Below are 16,630 nucleotides of genomic sequence, written 5' to 3' on the forward strand. Positions count from 1 at the left end.
ATGTAGCCAGCAGAGCAGATCTGCAGAGATAGCTGGACTCCCAGCTCTGGCCCTTACCAGCTATGCATCTGCAAATAAGTCACCTAACCACTCTGACCCTCAGTTTTTTCATCTGTAGAAAGGGAAAGAATACAAAACCATCTCCCAGGTTCTTATAAGGATTAAATTTAAGGCAAGTCCTTTTGAAGTGTATTGAAAATATAAGACATCATTATTATGTTGCTTAAAAGTTAATCAATGAAAGAAAGAACACCCGAAGTTTAAGACACAGACTAATGCAAAGATTTACATGTGAAACTTTCTACACAGCCCCAGACCGATACCATTAGGGGTAATCACAGTACAATTTAATGGACTTAATGCTCTACAGAAAAGTGAGGAGGCATAAACAAGCAAAAGAAGAGTTTCCAGTTTTCAGGTAAAGAAAAATGCTACTTCTCCTAAAATTCTCATTTAATCTTCGTTAGCCCCAACTCCATCTCCTCTCAAATACCTTTTTTTTTGCATCCGTACTGGGTGGTGTCATGCGTGTACTCACACACAGAGACTCATACACTAAGACACACACAGGAGTCCAATGAGTCTGTCTTGCTGTAGAATTCTACAGACGGCCTGAGCGGTAAACTTTAGGACCATGTGATGAAATGCAGGCCTCAGCTCAGTTAATGATACTGGCATTTTTCCTCTTCCCCCACTGGAGGCTGTGAACAAAATCCTAACTCCAGGCTCAAAGGCGCAATACATCTAGCTGTTTGCCACACACCAGCAGGAAAGGCTCCCTCCAGAATGTAATGTTACGCTGGTGACGATCCAATGCCACGGCACATGAAGCCCGGAGAACAGGTGAATCAGATAACACAAAGGGCTAGTGCTCAATAAGCGATGTGTATCGAGGTCCCCTGATGACATCTGGGCCTGCTTTGCTCTCCAATCCTGAAGCACTCTGGGTGCAAACCACAGCTCCACTCAATGCCACAGGTACATAGCAATCCTGGTACAGTGCATGGCCCAGAGCAGATGGACGCTAACTTTTCTTCCTTAGGAAAATAAGGTATTTTCTCTCTTTAGTAAGGAGCTCTGTGCATCCTCTCAGCAGTTCAGATCAGGTGGACCATCCCAGCCCTGCTCCAGCCCCACTCCAGCCCCACTCCAGCTATGGGAATCGTAGAGCACAGTGGGAAGAGGGCAGGCTCCGGGGGCAAATCCTGGCTCTCACACTCACTAGTGACGTGGCCTCGAACAACTGACTTAATTTCCTCAGGTCTCAGTTTCTCATCTATGAGATGGAAATAAAACTAGAATGGTACCTAGCACATGGCTGGTCCTTGACAAATGTTTGTTGGATAGGTAGGATTGTTAAGAAGATTAAATGAGAAATATATTTAACACTCAGAACATGCCTGGAACATGGTTAGCTCTCAACACATGTGAGCTGCCACCTCTGTTAGATCAGGGTAGGTTGTGGGAGGGAAGCTGGGAGCAGGGGCGGGAGAAAGCCCCAGACAGGATGGCAAAGCACCCCCTTGTTTGTTCTGAGCCTTGGGTACGGAGCACAGCGGCAGAGAAGGACATCAGAGGAGGGCTCTGAGAGCTGGCATGGTCTACATAAGGAACATAGGACTTGGAATCAGAAAAGCTGGTTGCTAGGCCCAGCTCTATTACTTACCAGTCATTCCAGGTAAACAAGTAATTTAACTGCAGCAGGCCCAGCTTCCACATGTGGGGCTTGCAGTGAATAATCCTACACAGTGCAGAGACCGCTGGAGAGGACCGATGGGTTTGACAGGCCTCACATGAAGGCAAGGGGTTTATCACGTATCTGCCCAGTGGAGCCTCTGTTCTAAGGGGGAAGGCAGCCAGCGTCCTCCTGCAGTGCCTGTGGTTTCCATAGTTCTACATTCAAGAGCCTTCAGTAAAAGAGAGCCTGAGGCCCGCAGCAGATCCAATGCACAGATGGATAGTTTAATGCACAGTCTTCTGACACACGTGCCAAAAAATCGCCACCATTCCTATCTATTGTCCTTCGCCTTTGTCTGGACTGTTCCATCTTCCAGAAAACCATCCCTAGCTTCTCTTTGAACATCTTACTTGATGTACAAGGCTCAGTGCCTTGGGGAAATTTACCCGATCTTCCTGGTTACAATGAATTGCTCTCTCCTTCAGGCTCCCACAGGGGTAAAGTTCAAACTCCAGTAACATGCTTTTATCATCTGTCTACTATTGCCTTGGGCTCCTTACACATCTGGCTGTCTATGAAACCACGGAAGACTCCAAGCAGCGATGCTAGCTTATCTGGCTTTGTCTGTCCCTGTAGCCCGGGACGCAACCCAAAAGGCAGGCTCAGTGAATGCTCCCCAGTGTCTCAAACCTGAGCTTGGGGAAGCTCCCTCTACTTCATCCCAGATTACCTGAAATCCCTGCATCTGCAGATGGCCCTTGGCTGCTGAACCTTGGTTTCAAATCTCTGGGTGATCCAGCTGCCTGGAAGGGTGAGATCTGTATTTCCTCAGCACCCACCCCACCATGGACCACTCACCGAACTGGACCCTTTGCAGATGTTCTGTCACTTAAACACCTCTTGCATATTAATGGACAAAATTATCCATGAGGAAACCAAGATGCAGAGAGATGGAAAAACCTGTGTGAGCGCGGCTGGAGGGCGAAGTCTGGGCTTTTGCTATTAGACTGTACTGCTGTCTTTAGGAGGATGAAGCCTTTTAGTTTTGCCTTTGTTGTTTTACTGATGGAAGGAAAAAAACACTGTGTTTCTTTACTGCCATCTCACTTCCTCTCCCCTTTCCCACCCCTCCCTTTTTTTTACCCCTGAAATGAAGAGCCGCTTGGCGGGGTTTCCTCACCTCTGTCCCTAGCCTGCAGCAGGAAGCACAGCCCTGACTGGACGGACCTCCTCTCTGCAAGCTAGGCACTTACGAGTGAAAAACAGCCATCAGGGAGCCCACTCTCACTTTCCCTCTGCATCGAAGCGCAATTAAATTATGTTATTTCACAGTAATTAGTTCAGAATAAAAACAAGGACTTGGGGACATGTTCTTTCCAAGAATGCTAAAAATCTGTAAAAATCGATTCCTCTTCCACACTCCCAGGGTGCGGCTGGGGAAGGATCACCCCAGCCACATAGCTGGGGCTACTCCCTGACCAACCATGGCTATGCTGCCTCTTTGGGGGCCTTGAAACTACCCACAGGAGAAGGCCCCCCCCGAGTCCTGGGACAGTGTGTTGTCTCTGGAGCTGTCATTGTTATAAAAAAATGAATATACTAATAAACTCGGGTCCTTTCTTTTTTGAGGCATTTCCAAACTCGGGACGGCTTGGCCCTCAAATTCAACACAACTTGTTTGCTAGGGGGAGAGGAAGACAGATGTCATTCACTAGTGGCTCTTATTAGAAAAGAACTAGGTGCCCGATTGTCATTGCATCCCCAGAACAGCCTATTACCTGCTTTCACAGAGGAAGAAACCGAGGCTCAGAGAGGGCAAGGTTCTCGCTTCAAGTCTCACAGGTGTGAGCAACAGACAAAGTCTGTGCCCTGCAACGACTACATTTTGGAAGCCACCTCTGGTATTCCCTCCCTTAGTTTCCAGTAACCATTTTCACTCTCACATGATCTCCCTGCCTCTAGACTTTTCGCCTCTGTTCCCTCAGTTCGCTTCTGGTCCCGACGTCCCTCCTTTCCTTCCTGAACGCAGGCTACATCCTGCCACACCCTGGTACGAGAAGCTGTAGTTAGAGCACTGGGCAAGACAGAAACTGCTTCCACCCCCATGGAGCTTACGGTCTGACAGTGGAGACAGAGCTGAGCGAATCCAAGACATAGTCCGCAGCTGCAGTGACCGTGAGACCCCTGAGCACTATAAGAGCCTATGACTGGGTTCCTGGCTTACGGCGAAGGGGTCAGAGGAGCTTCGCTGAGGAAGGGACGTGTGAGCTAGGCTCTCGAAAGGGAACTGACTGGGAGAAGGCATGTGGTTCCTTCCAGGAATGAAGATCCCTTTACCTCTCTGGGTCTCGGGGCCACTTGTAACCTCCCCCGGCCCCCATTCATTAAACCAGCTGACCCACCAAGATCAGACACAAAGCTGCATGCTAGCAGCACTGTGGGGAAACTGGACACCTAGCTGGGAGCCCGGGGATTCAGTCCTTTCCTTCTGAGGAGCCCCTAGCAAGCAGTGAGTCACAAGAGCTTTAAGCTGTCCATATCTTGTGACCCCCAAAAAAAATCCTGCTCAGGGGGACACACCCTCCCCAAAGTAAGTGAAAGAAGAAAACAGAAGAGGTTTTCTTTCATTCTGGTTACAGAAGTGCTATTTATAATAGCAAACAGTTGGAAACAAAGGAGCACAATGATATAATAATGGCACAAATATGATAGAGGTATTAAACTTGACAAGAATGAGAATTTTGTGTCAATACTTAAAAATGTGTACAAAAAGATGGTCCCTGAAAAAGGCGGAAGAACATACACATGCTGACTCCACGGAGGCCTGTGGCTGTGATCCTCCAAGGAGGTCAAGTATAGCACACAGAGAACCCTAGAATGTTTCAGCTGTTTGCCCTCGAATCTTAAATTCTAAAACACTTTGATGTCTTAAAGTTTGAAGGTTATTGTAGGTAACACCTGATTTTGAATCCAGTAAATAAATCACTTCTTTACCACACATCTCAAAAACGGTACCAAAAACTACCGAGATGTGGAATGGATGAGTGGTGGCCCAAGGCTGAAGATGAGGAAACAGGACTGATTAAAAAAAAATGGAACTTTTGGGGTGACAGAAGTGTTCTGTTTTGTTTTTGTTTTTTCCCCGGTACGCGGGCCTCTTACTGCTGTGGCCTCTCCCGTTGCGGAGCACAGGCTCCGGACGCGCAGGCTCAGCGGCCATGGCTCACGGGCCCAGCCTCTCCACGGCATGTGGGATCTTCCCGGACCGGGGCACGAACCCCCGTCCCCTGCATTGGCAGGCGGACTCTCAACCACTGCGCCACCAGGGAAGCCCGTGTTCTGTGTTTTGATGGCAGCGATGGTCACACAACTCTGTTTGTCAGAATTCATAGAATGGTACAACTAAAAACTGTTAATCTTCTGTATGCAATAAAGCTGCTTTTCAATACAAGCATTCGGGGCCTGATGGCTGAGCAGGTGTACAGGTGAGGGAGACATGCCCGAGTGTGGTATGGGTCTCAATCCTAGTCTTGGGCCCTGAACACTGCTAGGACAAGAACGGAGAAGCGTGGGGATACTTCTACTGGAGGGCAAATGATGTTATCCACTTGCCCTCCAGATCCACCCTATATCCTTCTCTACCCTGCTCTGTGCCCGGGGAGGCTGATCTATATGGTCTGGACCAATGGGTCCGCTTGGGCTCTGGCTCTTGGTTGGGTTCAGTTACCAATGGGAGAAGATCAGAGGGTGGGGAGAGCATGAGGTCCGCAAGATGGACAATTTTCTCTCATGCTGAGCTGAAGCACGTTGAATGACTTAATCATTTCAGCTAGTCTTTTGTTTACTCCTGTTTTACAGGTTCAGAAACTCATCCGAAGAAGATTAAGTCCTCGTATGGGTGGCATAGATAGGAATGGCAGAAGGATAATGAGGACAAGATCCCCTGGTCTGTGGAGCTGAGGCACTTAAGAGTCGCCCCTCTCACTGCAGACACCGCTCTCGAGCAGCCCACTCCAGGCAGGCAGCTGTCTTGTGAGGGAAGTATTCTCCCAGAGCTGGAATCGGCCTTCCCATCATTTTCAGCCAGAGGGCCTTGCCCTGCCCTCGGCAATCTCACAGAGCAAGTCTGCCCCCTCCTCTGCGTGGTGGCGTTTCAGACCGCTGCAGGGGGCCACGCTAGCCTCCTCAAGTCCTCCTTTTGGGGGGCTGAAGGATATTTGTCTGGGGTCTGTCATAAGGAGAACAATCTATATATATCTTGCTATTAGCAATTCCTGCAGAGCAGCATGAAGGAATCAATCTTGGAGAGAAAGCCTTTAATACAGCATCCTGTATCTTTATCACTTTTTTCTCCACCTAAAAGATCAAGTTCAATCATCTCCGTTTCCCATTCTTTGGGCTATAAAGCTAAATCTATGGCTTCTGTCCAAAAGGCCTGATGTGAAGTCGAAGAAAAAGGGGAGAAAATGAGCCTTACTGCTCACTAATAACACCCAGGCGCAGAGTGCAATGGGCCTGTGCTTAGGAAGCAAATGGCATCTGAGATCCTGATACTGCATGAGCTGTTCGAACCAGATGGGGATAACTGCGGGGCAGCAGCGGGTACAATCACCCTGGCCTCTATTTCTACTCCTTTCTCTACTCATTTCATGTCCATTTCCCCGGTACCTGAACCCCAGGACGTAAAATGCGCATTTCTGCCACCGTGCTTGTGCCCACGCTATTCTGCCTAGAAAACCCTGGGCAGATGTTACCATCTTGCAAGGTCTTTTATTCAACCACATCTTACTGAGCACAGCTACCTTGGGGCAGGCTGAGTATTAGGGGCTGAGTAGGCAGCAGAGAATAAGACATTAGGAGACAGGAGACCACACTCCCAAAGAGGAGGGAAGCCTAAGATCCCTTCTGCCTGGATTGCTGCGCTGCTGAAATCACGTGTGCACGTGTGCACGGTCAATGTCAGGGACCTTGAGGGAGCCTGCAAAAGTCTGTGCAAGTCACATGGAGTGTCCAAGTCCACCTCTGTCAACACTGCCCAGATGACTTCAAGAGCTGGTTGACCCAGGCTCTTCCAGACCACGAACTGCAATAATATTCCAACCAGCAATGCTCTCTGGAAGCTGCCTTTTGAAAAGAGGCAATTAAGCTTCACAACATTCTCACTTATAAATTAAACTCATACCCCCTCGAGCAAGGGTTCAGATTTTTTTTCCAATCCACAATCAGCTGCTGGTGGAGGTGAGAAATGTCACCTAGTTTAAAGAAAGAGTCCCTTATGGCTCTGGGGCATGTTGGAAAGTTCCCCCGCAGCTACCAAGAGGCTGCTGCAGCACACACTTGGGACTCCACCCTCAATGTCCTGGTTCAACTTCCTATGGGCATCGCTCTACAGAGAGGGAAGGACCTAAGAGGATCACGTACTCCCACCCCATCCTGGGCTGAGATGCTGAGGTCCATAACAACTCTCTCCCAAGGCCACCAGCAAGGGACTCCTCCTCTGTCACGTGCCTTGTGTTTTTTCAACATCGTCTCTTTTAACCTGTACAACAGCCTCAAGGAGGAAGTATTCTTCTTCTTCCCGCTTTGCAGATAAGGAAACCAAAGCTCAAAAGGGTCACACAGGTGGAGAGTGGCAGAGCTGAGATTTCCACTGAATCCTGTCTTCTGATCAGAACACCTGTGCTGCCTTAGAGAAATCATAGAGGATGAGGCACCCCCCTCCAGGGGGGACCTGGACCTGACAATGAAAGAAATAGCTCCCAGGCATTCTTGGGTCTCTGTTTAAATGTAAAGCTCTTCCTGGTTTTTGTACTGTTAACAAGCCTTTTTGGTCTCCTATTCCAAAGGCCTATCTGGCTAAGACAGGTGCCTGACGAGTCCTCAAGATACAACTCCGTACTCTTCTGCAGTACTCAGTGTCTGCTTTTTACATAGGGATTCAGAACACGAGGGAAGCTGTCAGTTTTCTCTGGATAGAGGCAACTGGCAGTGAAGCAAAAATCAACTTTTGTCCTAGTTAAAGAAATGACGTGAGTTGTTTTTTGGGTAACGATTCTCCTTGCAGCCGCCTCCCTGGAACAGTGAGACATCCCTACAAGTGCTTTCTGACAGGGCCCCCTGATTGTTCTGTCAGCTGCCCTTGTGACTAATGCAGGCTGGGAAGCTCGCAGGCACTGCCATGAAACAACACTGGCCCAAGTTCTCACTCAAGACTTACTCTTTTCCATGGGATGCTAAAAGTACTAATAATACTGTTAATAACCACAATAGTATCAAACTTTTACTGAGAGCCAACTCTGTGCCAGGCAATGGGATAGGTGCTTTATGCAAATTATCTTACTGGAACATGACAAAACCCTGTGAAACGGCCACTATTATTATCCCCATTTTACAGATGGGTAAACTGAGGCTGAGAGCGGTTAAATAAACTTGCCTAAGGTCAGAAAGCATGTAAGCAGCAGAGCTGAGATTTGAAAGCAGGCAGCCTTATTTCAGAACCCACGCTCTCAACCCTGATGCTACCCTCAGTTTCCTCGCCTATAAAATGGGCCTAATCATTCCAGCCACATCCATTATAAGAGCCATAAGGAAAGTGGAAACTGAAGTTCAGAGAAGTTAAGCAACTTGATCAAGTTTACACAGCCAGCAAGGGACGGAGCCAGGGCCTGAATGGGGTCTTTTGATCCTCCATTATGTGACCTACAGTGTAGTGGCTGAGAGTATGACCTTTGAAATCCTACGTCATTCACTCGTTGTGTGACCCTGGCAAGTTGTTAACTTCTCCGAGCTTTAGTTTCCTCTTCCAGGAAATACAGAACTGTTACGAGTGTTCAGAGAGATAATACGTGTATAGTAATGGCTTGGATCGATGCTAGGTGCATAGTAAAAATTTAGAATACCAGATACAAGGAGGGAAAGTTACAGTATAAGGCTTAAGACTGTGAGCACAAAAAAGAAGAAAAACATTAAAAGTACCAGCTCAAGAGGCTGAGTGCACAGTCCTGTCATTTACTGTATGGCAGTGGGTGAGTTACTTAAGCTCACTGGGTCTCCATGTCCTCATCTGTAAACTGGGGATAATAACCCAGAGGTGCTGGGAGATTTCAATAAGAAAACACAAGCAGAGTGCTTAGAACAGTCAGGGTCATGCTGACAGGGCACACTCAAAGCAAACTGCTCAGGCTTCCCTGGTGGCGCAGTGGTTGAGAGTCCGCCTGCCGATGCAGGGGACATGGGTTCGTGCCCCGGTCCGGGAAGATCCCACATGCCGCGGAGCGGCTGGGCCCGTGAGCCATGGCCGCTGAGCCTGTGCGTCCGGAGCCTGTGCTCCGCAAGGGGAGAGGCCACAGCAGTGAGAGGCCCGCGTACCGCAAAAAAAAAAAAAAAAAAAAAAAAAGCAAACTGCTCTGATTATTAATGATAAAAAGTGACCCCTGTTATTTCTACTACTCTAAACCACACTGCTTTTTTGGGTGAAAATGTTTTTAAAACAATTAAATGCTATCAAATAAAGCATTATGGCCATGGCTGCACAAGTTTCATGGTTTGACTTACAACTAACTTTCCCCTCACATCATTCTCTCCCCATTTTGTTCTGCAAACAGATTTCTTTTCTTCGGAAAAGCAGAGGCAGGGTATTCAAATGGAGACTAAAAGGACCTGAAAACCTTCATAGGGAGAGTGGGTGACTAAAGCAAGGCACTCACCCCAATGGCGGCCTCTCTGAACGGGTGCCCTTCAGAGGCAAAAACACACATCGTCTCTCGGAAGAGATCTCCCAGGCTCAGTGAGGGTCCTCCCTGGATTCCCAGCCCAGGCCAGAGCAACCCGTAACACCCCAGGGGACCAGAAGACGGCCCAAAGGCAAGGCCCTGGGTCCTGCAGCCTTTGTGGGTGGTAAGTGCTGACTCCAATTTCTCTATCTTCCTATGAAAATAACTGCACACGTCTCTACAAATGAAAGGCCACTGGTTGCTTGTTTCCCAATAAACTTTCCAACTAAGAAACTGAATGCTAAGTGGATCTGTCAGAGTTCTGTCCAGACATGGCAGCCCTGAGCAGACACCAGAGAAAGAACAAATCTTTCCCGCCCTCTGTTTTCCACTCCCCCTCTGCTGGTGAGGTGATGCAATCCTTATCTGGAACTTGATAGGATGTAGAAAATAATTACAAATGAAAAGGTTATTCATAATTTTTAAATGAGCTAATTAGTAAACCCAGTCAGACTTGCTCATTACAGTAATTAATAATTGATTATCCTTGAAATGAAACACAATTTTCATCAAAAATCTAATTAAATACCTGTGCTTTTTGCCTGTTGATGAGCTGGTCTCCTAGCAAAGTCTTTGTTAAGGATAGTCGTGCTCAAGAGAGACAATTACTTTGGTTTTTAATAATTGATAGTTCCTTACAAGTTAGTCCTCACAGCCTGTGATGATGGCCAAGCAACAAGAGCTCATCCCTGGCCCCAGCAACTGGAGGAGAGCAAGCACAAGGCTGCCAGTCCGGCCCATGAGGACAGGTAGGCGCTCACCTCGCACCTGCAGTGCATTCACTGCATTAGCTAACGCTCACTCCAGACTCACAAGCATCCTTCTGAGGTGATGGGCCATGCCGGTTTTCTAGATGAGAAATCGGAACTCAGAGAGAGAAGTGAGATGCCCGAGCTGCTCGGTGGCTGAGCTGGGAGTGGAATCCAGGTTCTCAGGCCGGTGTGAGCTCTGCCCCAGCACCTTGCTGACTTTCCAGGTAACAAAGGGAACACCCCAGGCTTGCCTCTCTGACCTGGTCCTTGGATACAGAATCTAAACTCCTGTTTTAAGTTTTCTATATACATCGGGCTTTGTCAGAAGGACGTATTTATTCTTGGCAGGGACACATTCTCAGTGGACTGACGTCTCCTAACTTGAGAGACGAATTCTCCCAAATCGACCTCACATCTACTCTACCCGCAACCTACACTGTCACCCTCTTAGTTGAAGCCCTCAGCGTCTCCTGACTTGTTTATGCAATAGGGCCTGTTCTTTCTTCCCGCATCCTTACCTTTCTGAGATGAACATCTGACTATGTCCTGCCACCGCTTAAAGCCCTTCAATGGCTCCCTGTTGCCCATCCAGTAAGGTCCTTAGCTTGGCCTCCACGGTGATCTTCATAATCTGACCAAACTCTCCTGCGTTAGCTCCAGTCGTGTCCCCGACACCCCTCAGATGCTTCAAACACAGAAACCCCTTTTGCCATCACATCATCCTCCTTCGAGACTTTGAAATGTCCCTTGGTTTGAAATTCCTTTCCTTCACGTCTACTTCTGGCTGTGACTTGAAGAGTCAGCTAAAACATCACCTTTCACAGGAAGCCTCCTCTAGTCCTCCTGGCTGGGGCTGGGTATTCCCATAGTCCCTGAGCTGCCTCAGCCACTTCTAACACTGCTATGTTATCATATCATATTAATCACTGCTTCTAAGCTACGAACACCTCAAGAGTAGGGAATATATTGTTGGCCCTAGCACTCAGCACAGCGCCTGACTCAAGGTACCTACCCTGTTTCGTTTGCTGAATGAAAAAGAAACTTCACAAAATCGTAGATTCTGAGACTATCAATGTTGGAAGGAAAAGTAAAGGTCCTCCAGAGAACATGCCCAGTCAACGAATGAATCTTTTTCTTGCTTACATGGTCATAAGCACTATTTGCACCCTTCCTAGGTAGGGAACTCACTACTGGCCACAGTAGCCCCTATCTTTGGATAGCTGATGATGGACGGTGTATTCTTACTAAATGGGAGACAAAGGAGCGCATGGGATGGAAAGCAGAAGAGAGCTCATTTAATCATAGAAAGAGTGATGCTTTCTTTCTGAACTAGGTTACATAGTACATAGTATAAACCTTGACGTCAACACAAAACAAGTTGATGTCTATATGTAGTGAACTACTCGACTCTTGATGAACAGTGACACTGCCTGTTCAAAAGTCTACTCATCTATGAAATATAATAATGTCAGTCAAAAGCAAGGGCTGTGTTAGTGGTTGGTGGGGATACAGTATTGGGAGTGCCACAAAGAAACTTCCATGCCCGGTGACAGTGCTTGGAACCCCACAACCCTCACCAGTAACCCAGTCTACATCAATCATGAACCTTGTGCAGAGCCTGGGTGGGTGCTGACCTTTCCCAGTTTGGCTGTTCCTTTTACCCAATGACCCAGGGCAGGGATGGCAAATACGTGGAATGTCATCCATATTCTCCATTCCTGTGACCACAACAGACATCAGTAATCAATCACAGAGACTCTTTTCCATCGAGTCTGAATATAGCCTTGGGATCCTTCTCAACACAGCTTTCTAGGTGGCGACAGCTAATCAATCAGACAGAAGAACAGATAAACACGTATGCCAACCTGACCCTGATGCCGTGAAATTCTGTAAGCCAATCTTCACAGGGGGAAAAGAGACCCCGGATACCAGACGAGGCTTATTATACCTCGAGATGTTTAAGGAGACCTCCTTGTTTGCAGGGCTATCGTTTTCCTAGTTACTTGTTTTTATTTAATTCAAAGATCTTGAAAGGGAAGTAACCTTACAGCTTACATCACCCAAACCCCCAACCATGCTTGAACCCCTTCTCCGCATCCCGAACAAGTGGGAGCCAGACCTCTCAAGACAGTTCTTTTCCATCCACAATGACTTTGCTTGTCGCTAAGTTCTTTTTCACAATGGGCGGCACTCGGTCCTCCTTTGGCTTCTGCCAGCTAGTTCCATTTCTATTTATTGGGCTTATACTAAAAGGTTCCCTTTGCCGATAGAATAACCTCAGAATGCATTAGCGTGGGTTCGAGGCCTTCTCAAGCTGGTCTGACCTACCTTAAATCTTAGAATTATAGAATTTGAAGGCTGGAAAGGACAGAGGGTTAAGCCCACCCCGCTGGATGCCTTTACTAAGAGGCTGATTTTCATAGAGGCAGCAGACTCTGCACAACATCCCGAGATCTCTTCAGATTAATAGCTTTCCTGGGAGCAGACCAAAGACCAAACACAGGGGTCTGAAGCAGGAAACCAGACTGCTGCAAATAAGTCAAAAGAGCGCACAGTGGGAGGCATCGCAAGCGGGGCAGTGGGTCCGGAGGAGTTTCTTACATCACGGACGTGCCCTGGGGTCCGGTAGGAAGGCCGATCAGTGCTGCTCTGGGTCTCTGCGCTCGCTCAGGCAGCTCTAACTGCTCCCTGGGACCCTTTCTGACACTCGACCTTGGCTCCCCACAGATGGCCCTGCCCGACCACCACCTTCGGACATGCCGTCTGGCTTGAGGTCACACACTCTGACCTTTGGCAGTTTGTCTCCAACCCCAGGGCGCCCTGCCTCCTTCCTGCTCCTCGCTGTGGCACCAACAGGAGAGGCCAGCCTCCTGTTCAGCTGCCCAACTTGTCATTTCATTTCTAGGGACTCCCATCTATGACACTCACGTCACAGATGACCACATCAAAAGCCGGTCTTGGTGAGTGCTTTTGCCTGATGCCAGGCCTCCACCACACGAGAGAGCCGACGCAGAGCTTCCTCCCTGGTATACGTGCAGGAGCACGAGAGAGAGGGCCCTGAGAGCTGACCTGGATAGTCAGGGCAGGGGGAGGGGGGCGGGTGCAGGCCAGGCCAGTGATCCAGGGCTGCGCGGCTCGCCCTGCAAGCTCTGACTGCCGTGCTGGCAAGGTGCCTTCATGCCCACAGGTGTCTCGGTCACTGCCCTATGGGCCAAAGGGGACCCAGGGGAAGCTGGGGTGAGGGAGGTGCTTACCCACAAAGTACGCCAGCAGGACGACCAGCGTGGCTGAGATGGCAATGGCGCTCAGGGCCGCGCACTTCCAGTTACAGTACTTGGAGGGCTTCTTGAGGTTGAAGGCCGGTCGGGAGAAGGTGCTACGGGGCAGGGGTCGGGGCGGAGGTGAGTACACGGTGCTGGACGTCAGAGGGTACCCCGGCGACGTGGTGCAGAAGAGTGGGGAGGTGCCTCCCGGCTTGAAGAGGAAGTGCCTGTGGATGGAGAGAAGCCAGAGGGCGTCAGGGGCTGACGACTCACCAGGAGCCCACACTGACCTGAGGATGCAGGCAGCAGTAGAAGAAGCATGCAGAGGAGCCTGGGGAGAGAGAGAGAGAATCAGCACGGAGGAGACGGAGGGACAGAAAAACAGAGAATCATGTACCAGACCATAAAACAGGGCACACGAAGACACGTTTCCACGAAACACGGATGGGACAGCCCTGCCCATGGGGAACCCACCCGAGCCAAGGCGGAAGGTGTTACCAACTGGACAGAAGGCTGAGTGTGGAGATCCTTTTCCTGGGAAGGGATGGGGCTGGGATGCTGCTTCTTGGGGAATAAACTAGATGTTTTCTAAAGTTACTGCAGTAACTTGGAACGTGTCTAAAATCCTGTTCTGCCCCGCTGCAGCTTATGAAACCGAAAAAATTCCGTCTCCCTCCAATACGTCCTTTGACTTTGTACCGTGGTGGAGGAATAAAATACCAATCATTTTAAAGGGGGTTCTGGTAGGAGTGGGAACCAAGAAACCACCACTAAGCTCTGCCATGGTCAAGAGTCCCCTAGTGGCTGTTACACAGCCAATGGCAGCAAATGCCTTCTAAGCACTCTCCTCAAAAGCCAGTCTGCTGGGACTTCCCTGGTGGTCCAGTGGTAAAGAATCTGCCTTACAATGCAGGGGACGCGGGTTCGATCCCTGGTCAGGGAACTAAGATCCCACGCGTTGCAGGCAAATATAAATAAATAAATAATAAATCTTAAAAAAAAGATACTTCAATTTTAAAAGCCAGTCTGCTGCCTTCCAAGCCCCTGGTAAAAGCCATGGGAGGGGACAGATGGGCAACTGCAGCCTGGCTACAGTCTTGAGGGCCGCACGGCAAGGTCAAAGCACATGGTTGTGGCCAAACTAAGTGCCAGGAAGTCCTCCACAGCTTGGCTTTAACCACGGCCACGAGAGGACTGGGACACAGCCTGGGAAACGGGGTGCACTGCTTGCACTGCATGCCCCTGAAGTCTTGGGGTCAAAGGTAATACTTAGAGGAATCTTGTACCCTGCTGGGGTGCAAGATGACTCAGGCCACAGAATACATACTCAGGGCCAGCATACACACAATACAGGGCCTGTGCTGCATAAAAGCTGCTATGTGAGATGGCTTTCAGAATGGCAGAGGCAGCCAATGAGATGCCAGGAGCGTCATATTAACAGGACTGCTGTTAATATGCCGGGGGACAGTGTATTCCAAGGATAAACTCTTGCAAGCTGAACATGGACTTGGGGATGGGCATGCAACATGGCCTCATCACTTCCCCCAGGAGATCCCAGGGAAAGGTCTCAGAGTCTGCATGCAAGTGCAGGAGCCACAGGGAGAGCACACACAGACAGGAGAAGCATGGGGATGTCACCTACCCATCACTGTAAGACCCATCATGGCGGGAGGCGCTGAGAATGTCCATCTCAATGAGGTTGTCCTGCAATGTCCCTAGGAATGGCTGCTTGCCTAGGTTTCTATGCACACATGGAGACATGAATGAAGCAATGAGTCATGCATCAATGAAGGGGGAGAGTAGAGAAACACACAAAGTGGCTGACGGGTGCAGCTGTGCGTGAGACCAACAGGATGCAGTTTCCAGGCGATGGGTCTGTCTGCAAGCCACAAGCGCCCGGGGTCTGCCTGGCCCGGGGCGTCTGGAGGGAGTATTCTCCATACAAACCTGTATGTCTGCCAGTTGTGTGCATCAAATCACAGAGCTGACTGGTGAAGACTGACTGCGGCTCAGGTGCTGAGCTAGGCATGTTATAGCCATTTACCTCAAGTCTTCAAAAGAGGCAGTGCAAGGAAGGCAGTGTCATCCCCATTCTACAGACGAGGAAATGGAGATGTGGAGAGGTCCCAGGGCCAGCCAAGGCTACCAGCTAGCAAGGCTCAAAGCAGGAATTTGAGCGCAAGTTTATCTGTTCCGAAGCCCGTGCTTTCTCCTCTACGTCACCCTGCCTACGTCTGCTTTAACAACAGCCAGCGATGCATACTTTGCTTGTCCAAAGGAAAAAGACAGACAAGCATTTTGGGCCATTTGCTTCTAAAGCTGTGGTTTTCAAACTTGCATAAGCACCAGAATCCTCTGGAGGGCTGTGCTTTGCTGAGACCCAGCCCCAGAAATTCGGGGTCAGTAGGTGTTGGGGGCCTGGGGACCTGCATTTCTCACAAGTCCCCAAGCAGTGATGATACTGGAGCGTCAGGGTCCTTTGGCAGTGCAGGGACCTGGGTGATGACTGACTGGCGAGGCTGGCACCCCACAGAGACAGAGGGGGAGGCTCTTTTGTCCCTCCACATGCACTGAGGGCAGTGCAGCGTTTCGGGACCCAGGACGCAGGTAGACACACTAGCTATTTTGGTCTCAATTGTGCCTGCTAAGTGGCGTCACTCACACATGAGTGCATGGGATCCTGTTTTCTGATATTTCAGGATTGCCGCCACCTCCCTTGAATCATTTCGAAGAAGCCGGTGGTGGATGCAGCCTGCTGTGTGTGCCCAAGCGAAGGACTGACTGCAGAAAGCTACCTTGCACGCCCAGCCCTGCCAGGGACCATCCTTCTGACTTTGACCAGGTCGTAAGAACCGGAAAACCTAAATTCAAGTCCCTTTTCTGCCGCTTTCGTGCTGTGTGACTTTGTGTAAACACTTCTTTAACCTCTTCTAATCTTATACTACTTTTTTCATCTGTAAAATGGGGCTAATAATACTAAGCTCACAGGTTGCTATAGGACCAACTGAGGAATGTTGGGAGCTTTTCAAGGGCTAAACAAAGATTACAGAAGTACTAATGCTAACTATAAGAGCGACTACCTACCCTACATCCACCATATGCTTTTCACTGTCTAGAACTCTGCAACTATTATCCAGTGTAAATCTTCCTCTTCACAACAACCTA

General features: G+C 49.1%; 1 protein-coding gene across 1 annotated transcript in view; it reads right to left on the reverse strand.

Annotated features, from left to right (window-relative positions):
- Positions 1-16,630, reverse strand: part of TENM4 (teneurin transmembrane protein 4) — a 2,953,681-nt gene that overhangs the window by 212,333 nt on the left and 2,724,718 nt on the right. The window contains exons 23-24 of the mRNA XM_079930721.1: positions 15,108-15,206; positions 13,457-13,692 (exon numbers count right to left, since the gene is read on the reverse strand). Of these exons, the coding sequence (XP_079786847.1) occupies positions 13,457-13,692; positions 15,108-15,206 (335 nt within the window). The remainder of the gene's footprint in view (positions 1-13,456; positions 13,693-15,107; positions 15,207-16,630) is intronic.

This window comes from Stenella coeruleoalba, assembly GCF_951394435.1.
Source record: "Stenella coeruleoalba genome assembly, chromosome: 8".
Taxonomy (NCBI): domain Eukaryota; kingdom Metazoa; phylum Chordata; class Mammalia; order Artiodactyla; family Delphinidae; genus Stenella; species Stenella coeruleoalba.